The following is a 26,306-nucleotide window of genomic DNA, read 5'->3' on the forward strand; positions in this document are numbered from 1 at the left end:
CTTATTTGCAACAAGACATTCCTCCTGCTCTAGTCCAGTTCCTCAAAAGTGACTGACTTAAGCGGAAAGGTCATTAGAATCCCTGCTAATGAATTCTCAAGCTCTGTGCAACTGGTTGTACACAAGCATGACAACTGGCACAGCTCTAAGAAAACGTGAGTTTTATCAGAGCAAGAATTCTACATGCTCTTAAATCTATCCAGAAAGGAAAGCATCGACCAAAATATTTAATATATGTTCTGTCTAGCAGAAGTGAAGAACTGGAGGGAGTGGTCTAAGCAGCTTTATTGCAGCAACAAAAGCCCACTTTGAGGTTTTCAAGTATTTTATATAACAAATTTACACCTTTATATAACAAATTTACACCTTGGTATTGAATATGTAATGCAGCACATGCACCTGCAAAAATCACATAATCAATGACGCTTCTATTAACATAACCTTTCTGCTATGGCCAAATTGTAACCCAGCAAGGTAACAACAATGGAAAAAACCCATTTCACCATATATAATTTTTCTTACAATTTGATATCACAGGCTTTTTGTTTGAGACTCCCTTTTGATTTCCCCAGTAAAAAATGCAGAAACAAGTCAACATAGGGCAAAAGCTAGTTTTAGTATGATTCATGGTTGTCCTAAAAAGATTTAAATTCCTGAACGGCCCTTTAAACTGTGCTCTCACAATGAAACTACTGAATTAGATAAATTTATCTTACATCCATCATTACTGGCTTTCTTGAGAATAAACAAGTTTAATAAGGTAAGATAACACACAGATTTTAGTGATACCACACTAAATTAGGAGCAGAATGAGGCCACATTAATGTTTTAGCTGTGGATGTATCAGTGGATATACTAATGTTATTTATTAGCACTATAACTACTCTTATTGCCTGCAGCCCTTATTGCTCTAATCTTACCAGCTCACCTTGCAGCTGGGTGATAAAAATAAATAAATATGCGAGACAAAAAGCTATGTGGCACAGCTTTATTGAGACTGTAACACTTCAGAATGCAGATAGAGGAAATGTATGTTGGAATGGTCGTCTCTGCACCAAAACAGAAACAGCTGGTTTCTCTCTTATGTGATCATTTTCTAAGTGCTCTCTTGCTTACAAAAATTCCGAGTTACTTGTTACCTTGACATTTTTGACAGTTCATAAATTATAAAGCAAGTAAAACGGAGAGAACAGCCACTTCAACAGTGATATATAAAGCTGACTGCATCCTGGAGTAGGCCCTGTACTTGTAAGTTACTGAGGCACAGAGCAAGAACAGTATCTGTAAATGCATAAAAAGGATTTAGCACACAAAGAGAACACTCTGTAACAGTGACATCATTGTGTACCATCCCATACCCTTCAACTGGTGTCCAGTAAACTCGGCGCATTCCATATAATGATTACATTAGTAACAAACTGCAGCGTTCAAGTCACCATCTATGCACTTGAATAGAACTAAACCAAAGCTGAATTTGCTAATTGACAATCACACCCCACCAACCCCCAGGAGATGTCACTTTCTGGAGTCTTCATTACCTGTAACACTTCAACTTGACAAAATCATGGAAGATTGGACTGGGCACACTTGGCATATCTACAAAAATAAACTACGCCGGAGTAAGCAGATGCTACTTTTCATGGTAAGGGAGAGTCATAGTGTATTGAAGCTATAGATACAGGCAATCCTTGCTTTGCACGGGAGTTATGCTCCAGATGCCCATGCACATCGGCGGGGCCTGTTTAAAGCGTTCCACCCCGACCCTGTTCTGCCCTTTTAGTGACATTTTGGTGATATTTTCAGGTCACTTCCTGATTCAATGCTGTGTATGAACACACATCAAATGCACGTAAACTGGTTGTAGCCTGCACACTGTATGTCACATATTCAATGTGCTGAAAGGCTGTAGGCTTATTGGTTCTGCTTCTCTATCTCAGCTAAACCTTACTGATCACAAAATAGGATATCAGTGACCCCCAAAGCTGTTGATAATGCAGAGTATAGCAGAGCTAATGAAGACTCCACAACGTGGTTTTTTTTTGGGGGGGGGGGAATCAGGGAAGAGGAGATTGAAGTCAACATCTACTTGGAAAACCTTACCTGATGTTACATACGGAAACCTATCCAAAATGGGGCTCCCAAAAGCTAATTATATACTTCCTGCTGGAATTATTTCAGCCAATGATCACATATGGAACAGTACATAATTAGTTTTCTTTTAGCAGCAACTATCACCTTTACCTATCACAGTAAAGTGTACATAATACATCAATAATTCTTACTGAGTAGTACACTTCATTCTGTAAGACAACATACCCTGCTTGGAAACCAAACTCATTATGTTCCTCTTCCACACCACTGCTGTCACTCTGCAATTCAGGTTCCTGCTCCTCTTTTCCTGGGAGAGTCTCCCAGCTCTCATCGCTGGAGGACTGATCTTTCACTGTCACAGCAAAATAGGAGGGCAGAGATGTAGACCATTCACCATCACTGCATTCAGAGCTGCAATAGAAGACATTCCATTTGCATTTACAATGCTGATTGATTTTTATGTAGAAGTTAACATGCCGACTGTGATCTAACCAAGCTAAGTATATTTCTGTCCCAAAAACTATAATGACAGAAATTTAATCACAAGCTTAACTCTCCCATTGAAATCAGTGAGATTTGATCATGCTTAAAGTTTGGATGGATTGTGTGCCCATTGTATTTAGAGTGATACCTCGGGTTACAGATGCTTCAGGTTACAGACTCCGCTAACCCAGAAATAGTACCTCGGGTTAAGAACTTTGCTTCAGGATGAGAAAAGAAATTGCGTGGCAGCAGTGGGAGGCCCCATTAGCTAAAGTGGTACCTCAGGTTAAGAACAGTTTCAGGTTAAGAAAGGACCTCCGGAATGAATTAAGTTCTTAACCCGAGGTACCACTGTACAGTTTCTTTATGCATTATATCAGTACACAATACATTGCCGAAAGCAAAATAAAAATGGCTATCTTCCTTTTGGAGGACAAACTAAAAGCTGTCAATTCTTTTACTGATTCTGGTCAACAAAATTTTCTTTCCCAAATCCAAATGTTTTCAAGCCTCTAAATCATGGACATCTAAAGAGATCTCTGCGAATTGGAAACTGGGGGTTAGTCTTGCTATTTGGAGAAAATGGGAAATAGCTCTTTCAGAACACTTTACATACCATAGCAAAGTAATTCAAGAGCAAGCTAAACTGTAACTTGACTGTATAATTGCATCATTGCACTTCATAGTTGTTTGTTATTGTTATTAAAACCAATAAAATACATATTCCAAAAAAATAAAACAAGAAACTGAAGGCATTTCTGCCCTGGCATGCTTTCAGCGTGCAATTGTAAATCTTGCTGTTGCATGATTTAACTGCTTTGATATTGCTGAGTTTGGTTAATTGCTTGTTTGTGCTGTATTTTATTACAGTTTTTTAACCTATTATAAGTAAATAACAATAAATTACCTTTGAGAAATATACACTTGAGATGTTTAATATTTTAGCTCCTGGTCAATTTGCAATAACTGGGAGTGGGAAACATTTGCCAAATAACAAGTCTGATCCATGATTTTCAAACAAAATGAAATTAAACGATGTCAGAAAGGGTGGATTCAATGAACAGTACTATATACAGTTTCATCCAAAGCCATGCCACATTTGTACAAGTATTGTGGCAATAAAGCTCCATGTGTAATATTTTAGACTACAAATACTACCAGAAGCTGTCAGCTTGGTCTGCTTCTCAGTTAAATAAAATAAAATAAATAAATAAATAAATAAGTTGCTTTTAAAAGTTTAGATGAAGGTTCTATCTAAAAGCAATTAATCAAAATAGCTGGTTAGAATGTTGTAACAATCAAAGTAGGGACTACTCAGCTTCCCATTACTTATCCCCAGCATAGAAATGTATTTTAATAGCCGTAAAATGTTTCTAGAAAATCCCGCAAAACACTTATATAGTCATTCATATACTACTTTGCATTTTTCTTAACCAGACCTGATTTCCACATTTAAAAATTCTAAGAAATGAAGCAGTTCTAACCTAATTGGCTGTAGACATATTTAAGACCCAGAACGAAAAGTTATCTTAAGACAATTACGCTGTATTTTTCTGACCAAGTTATGGGACAATGTGTAAATGTGATTTTTCCTCTGCCATATGTTCATGGCTTTGTTGAAAATAATTTAAACTAAGAAGTAATATGCTGCATTCCAATAGGTTTGCCAAGATTGTACGGCATTCAGTTGCTCCAACAGCGCAGAAGTTAAATATGATGAAATACTTCCATCTGTTCTTTATTCCCACTTGCAAAGGAGCACATGCTCATGACATGAGAGTAGTTCAATTAAAACAAAATACCCAGAAGAATGAACAACTAGGGAGTTGATGCCTTGATGGAATGAACTAGTAGATGCTGAACATAATTTTCATTCTCAGAAATACTGAAGTGGTTTGGGCACCTCTTATTTTAGGATACAGACCCAAATGTGTGCATACTAGCTCCTAAACAGTTTAATGCTTTAACAGTTTTTCCAAAACGCACCCTTCTGTATCACCCTTCCAATTATTCCTTTTCTTTTCCCAGTTGTTGAGCAATTTAGAAACAGACCACCATTGTAAAATTCCAGCACATTTTAATTACATTTAAAATCCAAGTCTTCCTAATTACACTGCGCAACAATACCCAGTTAGCACTGAGGGAATGATTAAAAGTGAAGCTGGAATGCAGCCAAATTAGAGAATCATCTATTATTTCTTCTTTTACTTGGGCGTTTGAACAAATTAACTTTGTATCACAAAGTAGATTTAACATGGCAGAAACACATTTGCGCTTTTAATGAAGAGGTGCGTTTATATAGAGGAGAGCTCAGCACATGGAAATTTCATAGCTACTTTTCATTCAGGTCCAAGTTCCATGGAAAATGCCTTAAATATGCTAAAAAATTTAAAGTACTTCCATTCATTAAAACATTCAAAGAAAGGATAATGCAAAGGATATCCTACAGATACAGCTCTGAAACAGTTGTTTTCTTTATTTGAAGGTGCAGAGAGCTTATTAGTTTCAACAATGGGAAATTAAAAATCTACTTAACTATCTAGAATTACTATACAGTGTACAACAACCAAATGAAGGTAGCCAGGCAGCTGAAGAGGTTGGGGAGAAGGCTGGGAGAGATGCAATGGCTCCCTGAACTTTCCTTTTGAAGCTAGTTCCAGCGGCAAGAAGAGCTGAAATTAATTAGCCCCCTCACCTTCCAAAGCTAGAGTTGGGGTATCTTGGGGGCTGCATCTTTTGGGGGAAAGGTATGGCTTCCACTAGAAGGTGGGCATTAATGCCACCAATCCTGTGCTGCGGAACACTCTTCCAGCAGATTCAGCAAACACCCTCAATTCAGCAGACACCCTTGCTTTTATTTCCAGGCATCTCTTAAAGACCTTTTTATGTAGACAAGCCTATGCACCTGCTTAAATTTATGGATGAGCCAGTCATTTTAATCATTCTCAACTGTTTTTATGGTGTTTTGTTGTATGTGCTGCTGTACAGTGCCATGTTGTATTGTTTGAATTGGCAGTATATACTTTTATTAATCCCCGGGACGCGGGTGGCGCTGTGGGTAAAAGCCTCAGCGCCTAGGGCTTGCCGATCGAAAGGTCGGCGGTTCGAATCCCCGCGGCGGGGTGCGCTCCCGCTGCTCGGTCCCAGCGCCTGCCAACCTAGCAGTTCGAAAGCACCCCCGGGGGCAAGTAGATAAATAGGTACCGCTTACCAGCGGGAAGGTAAACGGCGTTCCGTGTGCGGCTCTGGCTCGCCAGAGCAGCGTTGTCACGCTGGCCACGTGACCCGGAAGTGTCTCCAGACAGCGCTGGCCCCCGGCCAATAAATGTGAGATGGGCGCACAAACCCCAGAGTCTGTCAAGACTGGCCCGTTCGGGCAGGGGTACCTTTACCTTTACCTTTACTTTTATTAATAAATCAGAGGTGGGAGTTTGTGCACACAAGGATGAGTACAATGAGAAGGTGTGGAGTCCGACATTTCACCCCACCTATGCTGAAAACACCTTGCCCTACTCTACTTGATAGAACAATTTCCAAAAGCGTTAAAGATTCTTGAAGCGGCATATTCCTGTGGCCTAACCCCAATTTCTCTACCCATGAAGCATATATAGAATAATGAATCTGCTCAATTCCAGTAGGTGCATTAACACTACATCTGCACACTGCTGGGCAAACTCAGGACAAGATACAGATGTTTTTCAAAGTTTGTAGTGCATTTGAAGAGGCCGCTAGTGATAAAAGATTTTACTTCCATTTGACCTTCATTCCTAAATTTGTTTGTGTGGCTTCTTTTATGACTTCATTCTCTTTTTGTCATGTGGAGATAAAGTGTTTCTGAAATATTAAGACAGCATTAACAGCAGTGAATATACCACTAAAGAAAAAGAGAAATGCAGCTTTGCTTTTAGCAGATGATGCTAATAGTCCAAAAGTCTGGGTCAAAATACTTAAGTCACAAGATATAAAAAGGTCTGGCTATCAAGAAATCTTACAAAAAGTATGTTATTTCCAAAACTGCTGGTCTTATGAGTAACTGCTAAGTCTTAGGGCTGGCGGCTCCACCAAAAAACAAACAAAACAAAAAACTCACCACTTTTTGGCACCAATAATTATGTCATAAAGTACATAGTGAAAAATATAAACATCAGATGGTATATAGTCTGGAATTTTCTGTCTTGGGGCCCACTCCCTTTGGCAAGGATCAGAAAGGGGTAAAATTGGGACCATTAATTACATCATAAGGAATATGGGGAGCTGGTACCATTTGGCAGATATCACTTTACTGCACCTTACATGGGGTCGGTCCTACGAGACCATTTAATATTGTCCTAACCAGGGTGATTTTCATTGTACAGGTATTGAGACATGTAGAAAATTTGAATTAAACTTTGAAGAAAATCTTACCTGTCTTCATCTTTGTTGGAGCTTGATAGATTTCTGCCAGAATCTTCAAATTCATCCCAGAAAGCACTATCGTCCACTTTGCTTTTTTCTTGAAGTGTTATATTTTGCTTCCTTAGTTCACTTTTTATTTTCTTTTGAGCTCCTCCATAGTCTCTTGGATCAAAAAACATACTAGAATTGCTTTTCTCTTTGCTGTACTTCAGGACACATTCTGTGTTACAGTGCTGGACATCCACATTCTCACTCCACCTTCTACTGCTGGTCTTTTCTTCCTCTTCATTTGAAAAAGACTGCTTCCTATCCAACTGGCTCACAGGATTTTGTTTTCTAACTTTGGGTCTTACGACCAGTTCTGATGAATTCTCTTGGTCTGTCTTCACAGTACTCAGTTCGTTACAAATTCCTATTTGTGTCCTAATTGTAGGATCAGCTGTATTTTTTTGCTGTTCCATATCAGAAGTAACACTAAAGTTATTTTTTACTAGACGCTCGTCTTCACTAGATGTTTTTACAAGTGTCTTATTTTGGTGATCAGTATCCAATTCTAGGCTAGAATGTCTCTTGAAAGGCACTGGTCTTATGTCTTCAAAACTTTTGCTTGAAGCATTATGATTGAAATTAGACAGATGTGACTGCAGATCACTAAAGGAGTCCACTCCTTTCTCCAATTCAGAAAGCATACTATCCAGTGTCTCTTGAAATATTCCCGCTTCTTCTTTAGCTAATGAAAGATCATTTTGGTCATTCTCTTCCTCTCCATCACTGCTATCTGGCTCATAAGAGTCAATGTTTACAAAAGCAATTCCATTCTGACCATGAAGGTTATTGTGCTCTCCACAAGGATCAGAATTCATATTGTTACCCCCAGTTTGGCCGTCTCCCCAATTGTAACATGCTGGAGAAAATGGAGAAGCATCTGTGTTGACTGCTTGGTTCAGTTCAGCTTGACCAACAGGATTTTCTGAAGCAACATTCGCTAACAATGGTACATCTGCCAAAGAAGAACATACTTGGGCAAGTGGACTGGAACCTTTATATAAAAATGTAAAGAAAGCATATGTTGGAATGATAAGACCAATCAAAGTTTTTTTTATCAACACACATAATAAAAATGGCATTTGTTGATGATGCTCAACTGTGGCTGTTCTTCATTAGAATGTTAAAAAAACCGAGTCGTAATATGTATAAGAGGCATTTTATGAAGATTTCATGGATGTTCATTGCTAGAATTAAAATATATTTAGGTAATGCTGAGAAATCATGCTGTATTGTCAGAATGAGAAAGCCAGCAGTTCTGTGTTAACCATAACCTGACATTTTTATAGCTGCTGATATGCCACATATTAAAAACTTAGGGGACAACACAGAATGCTTGACTAGGCTGCAGAATTACTATGTATTACTTCTGAGTCAACACACAGTATTAAATTACAGAAAATTTAAAGAATATTCCTGCACTAGAAACTTTATCAAACCTCCTAACATGGCTAGTTAAAGGAAATTCTTGTTCTACAACATCTTAAGAAGAGGAATGCAGTATTTTCTATCAATAGCTATTACTAAGATTAAGCAAGTGTATATTTATTGTGACTGTCAATGCCATTCCTTAGGATACAATCCTCCAAGTCAAAGCCAAGTGCTTCATGGAACAATTTAATTAAGTTCTGGAATGTCCTTCCTCTGTCTCTCCATCAGTATTTCTGTGATTTTGATGAAAGAATCTGAAAACATGGAAGGGCACCTATTCTGCTAGCTTGAATAGGATGCTGTTTCACTTTATGTTGCCAAAGTTATTATTTTATTTTCATTTAAATGCTTTTATTGTGATTTACATTTAATATGTTGTAAGCAGCAGCATGAACATTTGGCTAAGAGGTTAGATGTAAATGTGTTAACTGATGATTTGGCATCTCCTACGATATTGGCAAAAAATACAGTAGTAATTGATGGGTTTCAATATGGTAGTGTAGTTGATGAGCATCTGCCTTGCATGCTGATTGTTCCAGGTTCAATCCCTGGCATCTCAAGGTAGGGCTGGTAAAGACTCCCTGCCTGCAATCGTGAAGAGTTGCTGCCAGTCATCACTGAGAATACTAGCTAGATGGACCAATAGTCTCAATCAGTACCAGCCAGCTTCCCATGTTCCTATGGGTCTTACTTTGAGAAAATTGGATTCGAGTTATTCTTACATTTTTAGAACAGTTAAAATACTGCTAAGATTAAGTGAGGGGGGAGAGGAGTTCTTCAAAATAGCAACAACCAACAAAATTAAGGTAATGAAGCTAGAAGATGATTGTGCAGAAACTAACTGGATGCAACAAATAAAGCAAAGCTGGAGAGAGAAATGGACAGAAGGTCACTTACATACTACCCAACACTACAAAGTATGGTATATAATTGCCTAGATCCATGGACAATGAAACCTGAAACACCATTTCTGTGCTTTCTATTGTTTGCATGCATAATAAAACTAAAATTCCAATAATGATCCATCTATGAACCACTGTCATACAAACCACTTTTAGTATTTCCCTCAATAGAGAATTACGCAAATTTGGCGCTGTGGCTAAGGTTTTGACCGCAGTTTAATAACTTCATATCGTTCTGATGAGCTTCAAATACACTTGTAGATGTAAGAAAAAAGTTGTATCAATGGTGCCAATTTCACTATTGCCTAGCCTTCTGTTCAACTGACTTGTACCAACAGCTTGTTATTATTTCAAATGCTTTCCCTAAAGAAGAAAAATATTTTCAGGTTGTAATTATTTGACACGCACACAAATAATTTTCTTTTTGAACATCATCTAGTTCTAATCCTTCACATTCTCCATCGTGTTGGCTCGAATTTCTCTCTTGGTTCGTCAGAGATGGTCTAAAATTGACATAGGCATGCCTTCTTCCATATCTTCTGCCTGTAATAGTCTGATACCCTCCTGCTGGTTTTGGCCATGTGGGCTTTCCAGCTTCCTGACCCATTTCTGCAAGAGAAAGAGGGGAGGAGGGAAGCAATTCTAAACACATTAGAAAATATTTTTTAATAAAAAAATCATTTTTTAATCATTGTATAAACAAATGCTACATGCAAAACTACAGTTTAGGTCTCATGCTGCTAGCAATACAGGTATATACTGTATGTCAATTGTCATATTACTTTACTTTTCAAAATATTGCATAAAACCTAAAAATAGGACAGCGGCATAAGAACAAACTAGCATGCTTTTTTGTCTAATAGCTCCCAATTTAGAAAATAGCTGGCATGTTAGCCCAGCTGAATCGATGCACCTGACTCTCTTAAACTTTTAGCAGCATCCCCTAATAAATCACATTTCTCTAGCATTTTTTAACATTAGGAAATATCACACAAACAATCCAACCCATTCCACAACTGTTCCTTATATCTCCCTTTTAGCTTTTTCTTCAGTTTCACAGCCTGTTTTATGCCGCTGCTTCTCTCACTGGGATTCAAACAGCACCTCAGAGTTTCTCAAGTTGCTGGAAGAAACCTACAAATAGGTGCCAACATGTAAGGGGCTAGTCAAATTTCCAGAGCCTTTCTTTACTAACCACATACAGCTACTTCTGAACAGCCACCTTTAATACACAGGTTGCTCACTACATCCCTTGTTGTATTTTATGCTTAAATTCTATTTAAATATATAATCCTTCATATTATCATTAAATATGGGGGGATTCAGTTGCTGAGTACAATACGCTTGCATTTTTCTGTTGGAAAGGACAAAATTAGGGCTCAAAAGGCGATTCTAAATAACTGACTCTATCCCTTCTCCTTACAGTCACAACTATGATCTAGTCTGCTCCACTTCTGGTTTATCACTACCTTATAGGAACTGAAACTACAAAGCACTGCAATCTCAGATTTTTATACAAGAGAAGCAAAAGAGGATGAGTGAGGCAGGTGAGGGTTCCACAAGAAGAAATAATGGAACTAGGGCAAGCAGCGTGCACAAACACTGCTTGTTCAACCTGATGGCAGGAGAGTGCAAAATTACAAGATGGATTACATGAACTCACATTATAATTGGGAAACTCACGTTATAATAGAAACAAATTAACGTCTGCTGCAGTGCTGGCAGGTTCTGATGTTCTGTCTGTTCTTTATTGAAGTTCAGATAGGAGGCAATGGCAGTCAAGCAGATTTTAAAGCGTGGATCACGCAAAGAATGGACACGCAAACTGCCTTGCGCAATCAGATCAAAGACCAAAGAGCCCAACATTGTGCATCCAACAGAGGCTGAACTGTTTCTGGAAGCTGATGGTGATACGCATTCTATTTCTCTTTCAGTAACTGATACTCAGAGGTACAATGCCCCAGGCACAGAGATTTCAATAAGCTAATAGCTGCTGACATACCTGTGGTCTCATGAATTGGAGTCTTTAACTCATTTAAGCTAGTGGCCCTCTATATACTTTACACCAATGAACATCACAAGATAAAGATGTACTGAAGAAAATGAAAAGTCTATTCACTGTGCCTATGGTACATTTGCCTTGTATCTTAATATTTATAATTTGTTAAGCTCCAAAAATGCAATTAAGTGCTGTATAGTTTTGTTTATAAAAAGCTTAAAATAAGGTCCTGCCTTAAGGCTTATGGATCTTCTGCTACTTCTCTCAGTGTGTCTGTATAAAATATAGTTCTTTTCCTTTTTTATCTGCATTCCCTAGACTATGCTGCAGTAAAGTTATCCCTTGCAATCTGTATCCATCTGTCGCCTTCTAAGATAAAGTAAAAATAACAGTAATAATTTTAGAATAGTTGCTTTAAAAGCAAACAAGAATAACCAACATCAAGCAGGCAAGGAAGGAAACAGAGATACTACATGAACTACTTACAAGTCATGCACCCTGATTGGCAGTAATTCTATTAATATAAATCTTTAATTAGAGTTGGAGAAATGAGTTCTAATCATTTATTCAGATGAGCTATGGAAGTTTGCCTTCAAACCAGAATAAGAAACCACAGTCTGAAGTGGGTTTGTGAATTCTGGTTTGTAGGCAAACTTTTTTTGGCAATAATCATGGCTTTCCTGATTCATATCTTGTATGGCAAGCTATAGTTACCTACAAAACACGATGCGGAGGGGGGAAATGCCATGATGAGAGGAAGGAGTGTGCAAGCCCACAAAGTAACTGTTTTTGACACTGAAACTCGTCTTTGTTTATGGAAACTCATTTTTAAAAATGTCTAACAAACTAAAACTTCATTTTCTCTGCTCTTCCAGACCTATTCTAGTAGATATCTCCTTCCAACAATTGTAATACCTACTGCAATTCAGCAGGGTCTTGTTAGAAAAGACTTCAATATGATCCATATTCTCCCAGTAGTTTTCTTCCCGCCATCTCCTCAGTCCATCAGATCTATCATTTTATTTGTCCATGAAACCTGTGTGATACCAATCACATGATTTTAATTGGTATCTTTTAAACAAAGGCCAAGTTTGTCTATAATAGTTATGCTCAGTACAAAAAAGCTGTATGTATTCTATCATTAGGTTTGCACATTTATTTCATTTACAGCTATAGATTTCCCAAGAGATCTAAAGAAGGTAATTCAGGAACATTATCTTACAAAAACACTTTTTCAAAGTCCGTTTTGATGTCCCTACAAGCAATCTTTTATATTTATAAAAGTATTAATTCTCTGTGCATTAACTACATCACTTTTAAAGAATGCAATAACTTCTGTTGCAAAAACAATTTTAGTGTGCAAGGTCCTTTTACAAGGCAGAGTATAACTTATAAATGCTAGAGAGAAACTTTATGGTGCCAATGAAACAAGCCTGTTTCAAAATGCTTCCTCTAATGCATCTTCCTATTCTGCTTTGGATTATATGCAGTTCATCATCAAGGAATGACTCAAACAATTCAGGTATTCACATTATTATTCAAGAAATATTGAGCAATAAAATAGAATTAAAAACAAAACAGTAAAGCCCTAGTTTAGGCCATCAAAAACTACCGCTTGCTGGGCAGCAAGCATTTAAGAGGACAAAAACACGGCAGAGACTTTGCTCTCTTAGAGATAACTTTTCAAGACATACAGATTGAAGCAGCTGTGATCTATAAAGATTTATTTGCCTATAACACAATAAAATCATGCAATCTAGCCAAAGCAGAACAAATTCCTTATCTTGATGGTCTGAGTTAGAATGGAGATTCTGCTGTCATCTAACCATCCTACATACATTATTTCCTGGTCAAAATGGTTGTGGAGTTCTTACTCTGAATAATTTGGCATATGTGCATCAAAGGCCAGGAAAACAGGTTCAGGATTTCCTATCTTTAACAATCTGGGATTTATCCAAAATGCTTAGCTGATAAATAGTAGGTCATATACTACATTTAATGTATTCTCCTGGCTCAGAAATACATCCTCCAGGGAATGGAAATGAGATTGCTGTTATTACAGTTTGGCCACTGCCTTTTAAATGATCTTTGTCACTGCTATAGCATAGTTTGCTAAGGAAATGGTCTTCTGTGTGGACAATCTGTCTATTCTACATGGAAATTGTTCTGACAAATTCAGGCTCTCTTTGCCTGAAAATTGAGGAACTGCTCATTTTCTTGCCAATGATACACCAGCTGCTTTGCATATAATATTGCTTAGATTCAGTTCCCTTGGAAGTTGCTAGTGTTAATGGGGTCAGCATTCCAGATAGGGCCTGTTATGGCTTCAACTGGAGAGAGGACTGCATGTTGAGATTCCTGTATTGCAGGGCATTGAACTAGATGATCCTTGGGGTCCCTTTCCAACTCTACAATTCTATGATTGGAAGCAATCACTGACACACTAGATTCAGAATTTCTAGTGAATGCTCAGCAGTCAGCAGACTCTGCACTTTGTTATTGCTTCATTCATTGAATGCAGTGTACAAGTTGCCCTCCTATCTGCAGTACTCTAGATCCACTAGACCAGTGTTTCTCAAACTGATGTGGTGGACCAGCAATTCTCCCCCCACCCAACTGGACCAGCGCACAAAGCATATATGGTCCCAAAAGCATCCCACCCAACCTGGGCTGTGGTAGAATTGCTGCGGACCAGCAGCCAATGACTTGTGGACCAGCACCAGTGGACCACGAGTTTTGAGTAGCAATGCTCTAAACTAGCTGTTGTTGATTTCCATCTTCTTCTTCTGTAAATAAAATACTGTAATAACCGTCCTTCCATTTTGGGCACATCTAAATGCAAGCATTTTTAACCACTATCTATTTGGCATTCATTTATTTGGCATTCATAGCAGATATCACAAAGAGATAGAACTTGCAACCTTGGTTGCCTTATCCGCCTTGAAATGGGCAAAGAAAATCACACCCTAGTGATCCTCTTGGATCTTTCAATGGCTTTCAATATTGTTGATGACATGTTGGTGACATTGCTTCATTGCATTCTGGGCAGGGAGGTTCTGGAACAGGAGAAAGGGTAGCTAATCAGCTTTCCAATACATCTAAGAGGCTACTGACAGAGATCATAGGAAGGCACGGGGCTTGATGCCATCCTGTGCTGATGGTACACTGTGCTCACACTTTCCTTATGACTAAGGTCTTTAGTACTGGTATTCATGTGATACCTGTTCATAATAAGAGACTGAATGCAGCAGAGCCACTAAAGAATGACGCAAATAATTCTGGTCAACTTCTTAGTCAACCATTTTAACAGCCAGTTGAGATGTGAGGGGCTTTGGAGATGAGTATCTGTGGCAACCCCCAACCTTCAATCAATGACACTGAATCCCAACACAGTGCACAGCAGAGCACCATGTCAAGAGTTACTTTGCCTTCTGTGCCAGCAGCCTTTTCAAAGCCCGTTATCCCTATGGAGGATATACTACAGGCTTTCATCAACGGTCTCTGGAAATCTATACATATATGAATGCCACTAGCAACAGATTTGTGGACCTTTAGTGAAGCCAAATTCAAACAAAACTGAAATAACAGGCCACCAGGACTTGTGATCTAAGGCAGACAGAATATCACTAACATGCTTTTGGCCACAAACATTTAAACCTTTGGGTGCTCAGATATTCATTATTGCTGAACCCCTTTGGTGGTGCATGTAAACTAACTGTAGAATCAGTGTATTCAACTAGCAAAGAAAATCCATCAGACTGAAAGAGATTGTCTGTTCCTGCAGTTTCCTATTCCAGTGGGAGTCTGCAGTAGAGATTCTGACAACACAAAATATCAGCTGTCCTATGATGCTTTGGGGGATTATCCCTGCAATGAAAGTGCTTTCTCTGAGGTATCTGTCATACAATCCTTCTCTAATGCCAAGTGGAAAACACTGTGATGAAAATATTTCCCACAAATCTCAAGTCCAGTGCCCCTTCCAACCGTTAACAAAAGTCTTTCTACAAGGTTCTCTGTTTCTCAGAGCCTATTCAGGAGGAATGCAGTTGAGCTGGTATAACTTGTTCTTCATCTATTACAAAGAGAGGTAGTCTGTGGTCCACTGGATACTGGAACACAGACCAATATTTAATGAACATTTGGAGCCTCATGATCAGTAATGTGGGTTTTCTGGAAAATTTTGAATCAGAAAACTTATCAGAAAGTTTGGAAAGGACTCCTCTTTGAATCTGGAGAGCTGCTCCCAAATAGCATAGATAGCATTGAGCTAGATGAACCAAAGGTCTGCCTTCCTAGAAGCAAACCATGTTCCTATTAGGAAAAGGATTGTAGGTTTGTTTGTTTTTTAGGTTGTTTTTTAAAGCAGATCTCAGAAGACTGGAACAGCCCATTTTTGCTTTATTAAACCAATAACCATTTAGTAATATTTTCTTTTTCCATTTTTTCCTCTGAGCTTGTCTCCTTCTCTTTTTTTTTAAATAGGCAGGTAGGTCCTTCTTCATCCACTGCTTCAATCCTCAATTAACCATATCCTTGACTTCCTCTAGTTTTGCACCACTGCTGAGACAGTTACTGCTTCTGGCAGCCATCTTCCTCCTTCCTACCCTTCCTCTGGCACACCATTCCTTCTAGAGGTAGTCTTCTAGGAAGGTGCTAATATTTATCCACAGAACCTTACACTGAGTGATCTTAGTCTGACAAAGAATGACCTCAACAATATAATGTGCATGCCATGTTCAGGCATCAATACTATAAAAGTATTCTCAGTGGTAACTATTGAATTCTTTTCCTAGAATTTGCCAAATTCCAAGCATTTTTCAAAAATATTGCAAGACCTTTCTGAGTTGGTCTGTAGGTTAATGGCATTTGGGAAGGTGTAGCAGAAGATGTGGAGACTATTATTGAACAAGTCACCATGAACTGCAAGTTTTTTAAAAAACAATAAAACACAGAATAGTACATGAACATGTTTTTTATTAGAGCAATTTCACCCCCAAAGTCAGTTTCCCCTTATTCATCTGAAATCATCTACCTCAGCTTCTCCACAACTATCTCTATAACTTATTTACAGAAATAACAGAATAAGTTATCCATTCACAGCAGCCCAAAATTTATAATTATGATTGGCTTAGAAAGTCTCACAACAAACTTCTGATTCAGTTCTTATTTTACTTCATTTTAAACTAACTAAACATGCAGAATACGGAGCCATTTCATAATTCACAGTTGCCAGGTGAAAAGTGAAATTCTGCAGAAAGCATACACTTTACAAATACTCCAATAATTTTTGGACTAGTGGCACTACTGAGATATTCAGATTCCAGGAGTTTGGGATTTAGAACTACAACACTTCAACTTTTTATGTAATATTAAAGAAATCATCTTCAAACAGACAATAAACATTTTAAATTCATGCCAGCGGCACTTTGCAGCTAAATAAAAAATAGTGGTGTTGTGCGCAGTGATATAACTTAAGTAATTATCTCTAAAGTGTATACTTGATGTATCACAGTTTAGGATTACAACAAAAATGATAAGAACAGAAGCACCTAAAGTATGTTCAAAGGTCTTGCATGGTTAGTTTTCTTATCCTTACAATACAACATGTTTTATTGATTTAGGTTGTCTTGTAAAGCCTGGAACAAGCAACATGTTCCACATCTCTAAGCCAGGCTGCTCTCCCTTGTCTCCTCTCCTATGGAAATTATTCCATTTCCACTTTTGTTAATGCCTCAGTTAAATTTAATCAGGGTATGCAAACATGCATACCTGGAGGCAAACTTTGATTTGACACTAACCACACAATGTGTTAACATGGGTACAGATATAATAGTTATCTCCAAAAGGGGAGGAGGAAATTAAACCAGGGGTTTCTAAATGTGGTGGCTAACCTGTGACCCTCCAGATGTTGCTCCCATACATCCTTAACCATGCTGACTGGGGCTGATAGTATCCAATAACATCTGGAGGACTGCACATTAGCTATCCCTGCTCTTAAATTGTGATCCTGAGATTAGGAATTTTACATCTGCATCAGGCCTTGGTTATAAACAAACTATCAAGGACAACACACGTGAGTCGTACTTTCACCATAGCTTTCAAAGAAGGATCTGGCAACTTCTGTTTCAGTGTATCTGAAGAAGTGTGCATGCACACGAAAGCTCATACCAAGAACTAACTTAGTTGGTCTTTAAGGTGCTACTGGAAGGAATTTTTTTATTTTGACTATGGCAGACCAACACGGCTACCTATCTGTAAAAGAATACTCATGAAAGCCAAATGCACTAGCTCTGTAAGAACCTTGAGTTCACACATGGCCTCCACTTGAATTCTCCTTTAACTGTTACAGTGGAGGCACAAGTCACTTACACATCTGTTTTTCAGCAGTTCATACAATGCAAAAAGAGATAAATTTGAAGCTAGGATTAAATATTTCCAGGTCATGCTTTGTGCCCATCTCCAATAGATTAAAGTAGCTTGTCATGCATGTTATCTCAGATATGGATATCATCTTCCAAAAACACCCAAGTCAGAAAAGAATAGGATTCATTGTTTATTATAACTGCATTAAGTGTGACACAAAGTAGTATGTTCACAATTTTCACATGAGGAACCAGATCAAAATTTCTTAATTGGAAAGTCTTATCAAGCACATTTTTTAAACTTATATTTTCTGAAATCAACTAATCATACTACCAATCAACTGGAAACCATATTGCAATCTTTTACCATTTGAGCATTCTAAGCTGGGCAGCATCTACTAACTCAGGAATAGGGAATGTGCACTCCATAGCCCAAATGTGACACGAAAAACCTCTCTATCCAGCCTTCAGGATTCTTCCTCCTTCCCCATCCATGTCTCTAACCAACCCTGCTCTATTCATTTGTCAAATAACTCCTTGAAGGCTGCCCATCAGGCAATGCTTTGGGGCCACACTGATGATGAAAAGGAGTCAATTTTTTTAATACATAAATGAAAATGCAGACCTTAAGATTAAAGTTTTTCCACCAGTGCATTACCAAATTGCAAACCAAATCAAACCGTTAAATTATCCAGTGTACATTTAATTTTTTAAGAGTTGAAAGCACTGCATTTAGAAGTTTTCCTGCTCCTTTTTATATACTTTTTATGTTTGTATTAAATCAATGTGTAACATTGAAAAGTAGGTTTAAGCTTGCATTCCCCCCTCTTTTTATTTAACAGAGGAAAGGGGCATAAAACTAATTATCTGAGATAGAAATATAAAGATCTAAATAGCCTCAGTATCTCTCTTTCAATGACACATATCTTTTTGCCAAGCAGATGTGACATTTTACATGAGAAAAACTTTTCTCTTTGGAACATACTGGATTATGTAGCCTGATGAGAACAAAGAGGAGAACGTGTCTGCCCTTGGAGCAGGGGCTGAACTGAACAGGCTTTTGAGCCTTTCCAAACTTGGATTTTGTGAGCAACCAGTCATAAGTTTTAACCCTTTCTTCAGGAAACATACTGAGGCCCAATATACCACAACAGCTTTTAGGTTAAGACTACTTTTTCAAATGTGATGCCTTTATTTCCAGCTTGATCAATACTGCAAAAACAAAATAAAAAGGTGGGTTTATTTGCTTAAACCCTGTATGTTTTAATAAAGAGAATTTGAAACTGGAGTAATTCTATGTGCACCCAACTGTCCAAGTTCCTTATAAGTAGGAAAGAATACAAAACAGATAAATAATGTTTAGCATGCAAACACAGTATGGTAACTACAGGCAGACAGACTGAAGGCAGAAACAACATGGGAATGAAAGAATGAAATCTCAAAGGTGTACTAGACGCTCACTATTTTGAGTTGTAGGACTCTTCTGGGAGACCCAGAAGACCAAACAAAATGCAAGACAACTTCTTTAGGAGCAATTGAACCAGTCGTATCAACCATCAGCTAAAACAGTATTACATGCTATCTGCTCAAGCATGCTATTTTACTGAAACCCCCCCCCCCCCAGCATTCTGTTGCTTTTAATAGTTTTTGTTTGTTTGTTTCTGGCCAGCTCACTTCTGGTGTTGGAAAACTGCTTAAAGCAGCAAAGTGCTTTAGGGGCAGATGAGGTTGCTCCCCTACTCCTTTTTATATAATCAGTATATGCTTGCAAACTCCCCCTCTCTCACACGATTTATATAGGGCAGAGGCATAAAGACCATTCCATCTTGTTTGCTTCTCTGTTACCTCCAAATCAGAATCCTATGTCAAAATGCACTGGCCCTCTTAGGTAGTACTTCTGGAGACAACTCTTGGCGCAGGGGGGCTCTCTCTCTCTCTCTCTTTCGTTTTTACATAAGCCCCAGGTGCGGAAGTGAGAGCTGGACCATAAAGAAGGCTGATTGCCGAATAATTGATGCTTTTGAATTGTGGTGCTGGAGGAGACTCTTGAGAGTCCCATGGACTGCAAGAAGATCAAACCTATCCATTCTTAAGGAAATCAGCCCTGAGTGCTCACTGGAAGGACAGATCCTGAAACTGAGGCTCCAATACTTTGGCCACCTCATGAGAAGAGAAGACTCCCTGGAAAAGACCCTGATGTTGGGAAAGATGGAGGGCACAAGGAGAAGGGGACGACAGAGGACGAGATGGTTGGACAGTGTTCTTGAAGCTACCAGCATGAGTTTGACCAAACTGCGGGAGGCAGTGGAAGACAGGAGTGCCTGGCGTGCTCTGGTCCATGGGGTCACGAAGAGTCGGACACGACTAAACAGCAACAAGCCCCAGGTGTGCATACAATACGAAAACACGTGCAGAAGATGGCAAATTATAAACCCACATTTTATATCTCCGGGCCTCCGATGGAGAGCCGGATAATTCATCTGGTTCCTTCCCAGTTCAAATCTCAGTGCAAGTCGTCACTCTCTCTGCTCCATTCCCAAATCAAACCCACGTGGGGAGGAGGAACGTAGGTGGGGGAAAGAAGCTTTGCATCACACGCCCGTGGCAAACCTCTCACGGGCCGAAACAAATGCAGGCCTGTCAAAAAGGGAGCCAACCCTCAGCCCCCTCGCTGCACCACTCTCGCGCGACCTACGCGCGTGCGCCCATCACGCGCAGCCCCCCCCCCGCGCTAAGAAGCATGCTCACATCTCACTGTATATATACACACACAAGAAGGTATACGTACCCATTCGCTATGTATATACACACAAACACGTAACTCTGCGCATCACAAAGCTCCCCCACCCCCCACAAGAATTGGGCACCGCGCAACCTCCGGGGCCCCGTCGCATCCCTGTCAGGCCCACTCCCACCCCCCCACGCCTCAGAGTACCCAGCTACGGCGGATCCCCCGTCCTCTCACGGGAAGAACCAACCCCTGGCCGAGACCGAGGGGGAGAGAGAAGCGGGCGGGGGGAGGGGTGGCCGGCTCGGCCTCCTTCCCCTCCCCCACCCAGGCCTCCGCTCTGAGGAGAACCGCGAGGGGGCGGAGAACCAGCCAAGCTCCCGCCCGCCCGCCCGCCTGCCTCTTCCTCCCGCCAAGGCCCGCAGTGGCGCGCCCCGGAGCCCACCCGCCCGCCGGCCCTCAAGAATCCGGACGCGAGAACTCACCGCCTCCCCTTAAGCCAAAGGGCGACAGGGCGGCGGCGGCGGCGGCAGTCGAGACGCACCACCTCGGGACGGAAAGCCGGCCCGGCCAATCCCGCCCGGAAAGCCTCGCACGCGCCGGCCAATCCCGCCTCCCACCTCTCGGGAGGAAGCCAATCGGTGAGGGGAGATGAAGGAGGTGGTTTTGGAAGGGCCCGCCCACCGCTCTCCCTCGTTCCCTCTGAGGGCCGGAGTTTTGCGGGCGTCTGTTTCGGCCGAGGAGGTTCCCAGGCAGGGTCTCCGCTGCGGAGCTCCGCCTGGAGCCCGCAGTAAAGTTGTCCTTGCGGAGCTATGAGGGTGTAGAAGCTCCTGGCAGCGGGGCTTTTCTTGAGCAGCACACAAGTAACACGCAATGCATATCCCTACCCTTGAGTTCCCACAATTGCTGGGAAACTCGAAATCAGCCACTGATTTGGTCAGGAAAGTACCTTGCTAATGTATGTGGTCTGATTTTATAGCAGGTGCTCGAGGGATAATGATTCACATACACACATAAAGTTATCAGCTGTCCATCCTGAGCCCTAGGTGAAACAAATGCAAGTCACAGAAGAAGAGTGGCCCTGCTAACATAAAATGGGCATTTTCTCTCTTCAGATTAGAAGTAACAGCCTGATCCTATCCATTGTCCAGCAATCCGATACACCAGACAAGCCTATCGATGCAAAAAATAACTAGATTGGCCCGTGCAACAAGGTTATCAAAAGGATGGAGGCACTGCCAGACTCCCTAATAACAGCAATAATGATAACAATGATTTTTATTATTTGTACCCCACCCATCTGACTGGGTTGCAACAGGCACTCTGGATAGCTTCCAACATATATACCAACATTACTGGGCAGAGTAATGGGTTGGATGGGGTACTTATACCTCCAGCATTGTCGATACATGCTTAGAAGCTGCCTTGAAATATATTATTATATTTAACCTATCAATTAATTTCATCTATTATTAATTAAATAATTTGCATAACACCCAAAGATCTCACAGCATAAAATTATGAGAAATTATCCAGTTGGTACATCAGCCAGGACCATTCTTTGATGCGATAGTCTGGACAAAGGTATCCATGCTCTGGTGTCCCCATATGTAAGACTATTGCAAGGCATCGTGCATGAGGCTGCCTTCGAAACGTATCTAGAAGTGGCAGTTGATCTAAAAAGAGGTCTTCAAAATCTTAAATTGGGACCGGATGCTTTCATCTTATTGTTATTGATTTATCAGTGCTAGAATTTAACTTAAGGTTTAGGGGTGTCAAAGCTAATTTACCTGGAGTTAATAGCCAGACTCAGGTGTATTTACACTGTGTGATAACCCCAGTTAATCCTTTAATTAGCACAGGTGAAGGCTAATTAAGTCAGACCCTGTGTGCTGGACAGTGTGCCAGTCATCCTTAATCCTGTGAAATTAACATGGGTTCAAAGGTAATGGAGTCAACCTAATTTCCTTTGAGGTGAGAGCCTGGGGGTATTAGCACAACAAAGCATCAATCACTAGGTGTGAGGAAGCAGGTGAGTGGGGCCTCCCTTTTGTGTTACAGAAGGCCAGGGCTTAGGTTAGCAAGGTTAGAACAGGTAAGAAATGTGATCCTTGGGTGCAGAGGAGGCAGACTGCCAAGGGAGGGATGCTGCTGCCTTTGGAAGAAACTGGTGCCGTTTGGGATGTGATGTTTGGAACTCTCTCCACAGCAAGCACAGTTTGTGTACAGGTGTAAATAAACCATATATCACAAAGATACCACAGACTCCACTGTGCCTCATTGGTCCAAAAGGAAACCCAGACCCTAGGTTCAGAGCACCTGAGACCCCCTGAATCTTGCACTGCTGTGGTGATTAGGGTGGTGTGCAACAATATTATGTTAGTGCCCAGGATCCATTTCCAAGGCAAGTTCAAAGTGCTGGTTTTAATTGCTAAAGGCCCTTAGTATCTTTGGACTATTGGATGCGGGTGATGCTGTGGTCTAAACCACTGAGCCTCTTAGGCTTGCCGATCAGAAGGTTGGCGGTTCAAATTCCTGTGACGGGGGGAGCTCCCATTGCTCAGTCCCAGCTCCTGCCAACCTAGCAGTTCGAAAGCACGCCCAAAAGTGCAAGTAGATAAACAGGTACCACTCCAGTGGGAGGGTAAACAGCATTTCCGTGCGCTGCTCTGGTGTCGGTGTTCTGTTGCGCCAGAAGCAGCTTATTCATGCTGGCCACATGTCCCGGAAAAACTGTCTGCAGACAAATGCTGGCTCCCTCGGCTTACAAAGCTTGATGAGCACTGCAACCCCAGAGTCGTCTGTGACTGGACTTAACTGTTAGGGGTCCTTTACCTTTTTATATCTTTGGACTAGGTTACCCAAGAAGTTAATTTCTTCCCAATATACATTCTCATTCCTCGCATTTTCTTTATGGACATTTTGGCTCCAGGTAGATCTCTCTCTACCTGCCCCCCCCCATCTCTTTAAATAGTGTGTGATCTTAATATCAGGGCTCTCAATGTCTCACCTGTGTGTTATTGTGTATTTATGGTATGTTCCTAAACTAATTTTTGTCTCTTCCCTTGCAGGTAAATAAAATACTATGCTGCAATTAATTTTATATGGTGGATTGATTGATTGATTGATTGATTGATTTTTATTTTATGTCTTTGTGTAAGTTTTGCAGCTAGGGCAAGAGACCAGACTTTGGACCACAATCCCTGCAATAAAAACTGCATGGAAAACTTCCAATGATGTGCTATCTCTACTCTTAAGTAGCAGCAGCTTTCTGACAGAGGTCTTTCATATCACTATTTGCCTTTCCCCCCTACATATGCCGGGAATTGTATCTCAGATATTTTGCATGCCATACCATGTCCCTGCCACCTTTGCATGCATAGTGACTTTCAACACTTTCGTAACTGGCAGAATAAATGAATATTTACACAGGACAGTATTCAGATACTGTAGAATACCCTGGTCTGGCTGTTGTCTGGAAACCAGGATTAGGGAATATCTTACTTCCATTCATCTGCTGCGGTTGTACTGGCTGCTTATCAGCTTAAGGTCCCAAGGCAAATTGCTGCTTACCTGTAAAGCCATATGGAGGCTGGGCTTGGCATACCTGAGCCTCTGCCTGATCATTGTGTGAGAGAGAAAGGAGGTATGGTTTAAGGCTGCAATCCAAAGCACACTTACTTCTGAATAAACATGCTCTCCTAAGCACATACGAGTCACCCATCCTCTTCAGCAATTGTGACATCGCTGGCTATTGCTGAGTGTTGTTATTGTATCATTGCTAAGGGACCTGTCTGTGATTGGTAGACTAACTGTGCAGTTACTATGGGCTTTGTGAGAATGGTTGTTACTGTGCTGGTTGTGCTTGTGATGTTTTCAGTGGGTGGTTCTTACTGAGCAAAAGATTCCAGCTAAGTAAAAGCTCAGCAATACCCATCTTACCTAGACCACAGAACTGAGCGACAGACTCAGTGTGCTTAGCAACTTACTTCCAAAACTAATATAGGACCAGATCCTCCAAGTGCCCATAGGGTCTCCAGGGACGTCCAAAATTTACAGAAACCGCCCTAGTTTCTGATTTGATCCTAGAATGTCCCACTTTTCCTTAGGACATCCTTATTTTCATCAGAGAAATGTTGGAGGTTATAGTAGGATGTCCCTATTTTATCAGAGAAATGTTTGAGGGTATGGAGTTATCCGACATCTGAAGGCAGCCCTGTATAGGGAAGTTTTTTTAAAAAAATGTTTAATGTTTTATTATGTTTTTATATATGTTGGAAGCCACCCAGAGTGGCAACCCAGTCAGTTGGGAGGGTTATAAATAGTAAAATTGTTGTTGTTGTTGTTGTTGTTGTTCTTATTTAGGTCGCCCCTATTTTCATCAGAGAAATGTTGGAGGGTATGTAGGACTAGAGTCTGAGGTATGAACTTGTGACTAGGGTGGCCACTTATGCATTGCCCCCCCCAAAAAAGGGCGCATTCAAGCAGAGGATCGCCCTCTGTAAAGTAGGGCACATGGTCCCCCTACTCTTGACACATTAGCAGTGATGGCCAAACTTGGCCCTCCAGCTGTTTTGGGACTACAACTCCCACCATCCCTTGCTAACAGGGCCAGTGGTCAGGGATTATGGGAATTGTAGTCCCAAAACAGCTGGAGGGCCAAGTTTGGCCATCACTGCATTAGAGTAAGAACTTCCGATGGCTGTGGGCAGGATTCCTGCATTGTAGGGGGTTGGACTACACGACCCTTGGGATTCCCTTCCAGCTCTACAGTTCTATGATTTTGTGAAACTCCAAAGGCTTTATCAGGCTGGATAATTGTGGGGAGATAGATGGGGAAAGCATAGGACAGTGGGAGCTCACTTGCAGGGAAGCAGCAAGAGGAAATGGAATGAACTGAACATAGGTGGGAAAAGCACTTGGGAAGGGATAGGAATTGGCATAAAGGAATATCGGTGACCTGGGGATTCTGTGCCAAGAAGACTGGGAAATAATCATATTGGGGACAGCTGAGATTAATTGAATCATAGCCTTAAATAAACAGTGTTTCTAACCCATCTTTCTGTTAATCATGGTGACTAACAATGCAAATAACAGACAGCAACACAATAAGCTAAAACTCTTTTAACTAATAAAAATAGCATCTGCATTTGCTCTTTTTTTAAAAAAACAAAAAACCCACTGTCATTCTATTTTAACTTGTAAACCACCTAGAGAAATTTTTGTGTAAAAATAGATATATAAGTATTTATATGCTGTTTCATACAATAAAATAAAATAAAAATCCCTCTGCACTGAGAAGTGGATTTCAGGGAAATATTCCAGCCTAGTTTTACCTGTAGTATGCTTGCCTCTATATCTTTTTTTTTGATGGGAAGTGTTTGGTTCAGCCATGGGAGTTCCCACCTGTAGTTTGAAGTGTACAATTTTGACACAGGTTTGTCATTTCAAGCAAGAACTAGGCCCTTGCAGACAGTGCTGCATTTAGCTATGGCTTTCACAGGACCCCCTTTTTTAAAAAGGAACAATATATTAGCACAATAAAGTATTGTAAGCAGTACCTTTTAAAAGGTAGTCACAGAATAGATGGCAAATTTGCAGAAAATACCATATATAGTTTCATCCTTTCTGTCAGAATTCACATAAACAGCTTTCAAGTTAATATTGCTTATATAATACACAAATAAAAGAAAATGTGATACAACCCTATAGAGTGCCTCTTTGTATTTTCCTCGCTGGAATGTTTCCTTGCAACACAGCATCCATTTCTCATGGCAGTACATTATTTCTTCCCCCTCTCGTAGCATTTAAGATGCTTTAGGTTTAGGACATGATTCTATGCCAGCTAGGGAGATAAAGACTTTTCACAA

The 26,306-nt window shown here is 40.3% G+C and overlaps 1 protein-coding gene and 1 long non-coding RNA gene across 9 annotated transcripts in view; one reads left to right on the forward strand and one right to left on the reverse strand.

Moving 5' to 3' along the window:
• Nucleotides 1–24,160, reverse strand: part of PJA2 (praja ring finger ubiquitin ligase 2) — a 39,763-nt gene extending 15,603 nt beyond the window's left edge. The window contains exons 1-5 of one of the 8 annotated variants that reach the window (XM_082191440.1): nucleotides 24,010–24,159; nucleotides 12,266–12,382; nucleotides 9,756–9,956; nucleotides 6,979–8,008; nucleotides 2,317–2,502 (exon numbers count right to left, since the gene is read on the reverse strand). In XM_082191440.1, coding sequence (XP_082047566.1) covers nucleotides 2,317–2,502; nucleotides 6,979–8,008; nucleotides 9,756–9,956; nucleotides 12,266–12,311 — 1,463 coding nt within the window. In that variant the 5' untranslated portion in view covers nucleotides 12,312–12,382; nucleotides 24,010–24,159. Of the gene's footprint in view, nucleotides 1–2,316; nucleotides 2,503–6,978; nucleotides 8,009–9,755; nucleotides 9,957–11,030; nucleotides 11,093–12,265; nucleotides 12,383–20,496; nucleotides 20,518–20,921; nucleotides 21,032–24,009 lie in introns of those variants that run through there. The other 7 variants (XM_082191442.1, XM_082191441.1, XM_082191443.1 and 4 more) reach the window with 7 other exon arrangements.
• Nucleotides 20,963–23,539, forward strand: LOC309514403. The gene is made up of 2 exons (XR_014211967.1): nucleotides 20,963–21,077; nucleotides 21,419–23,539. It is a non-coding gene; the product is annotated as an uncharacterized lncRNA (long non-coding RNA).
• Nucleotides 24,161–26,306: the final 2,146 nt, after the last annotated feature.

This window comes from Podarcis vaucheri (assembly GCF_965113315.1).
Source record: "Podarcis vaucheri genome assembly, chromosome: 11".
In the NCBI taxonomy this organism is placed as follows: Eukaryota; Metazoa; Chordata; class Lepidosauria; order Squamata; family Lacertidae; genus Podarcis; species Podarcis vaucheri.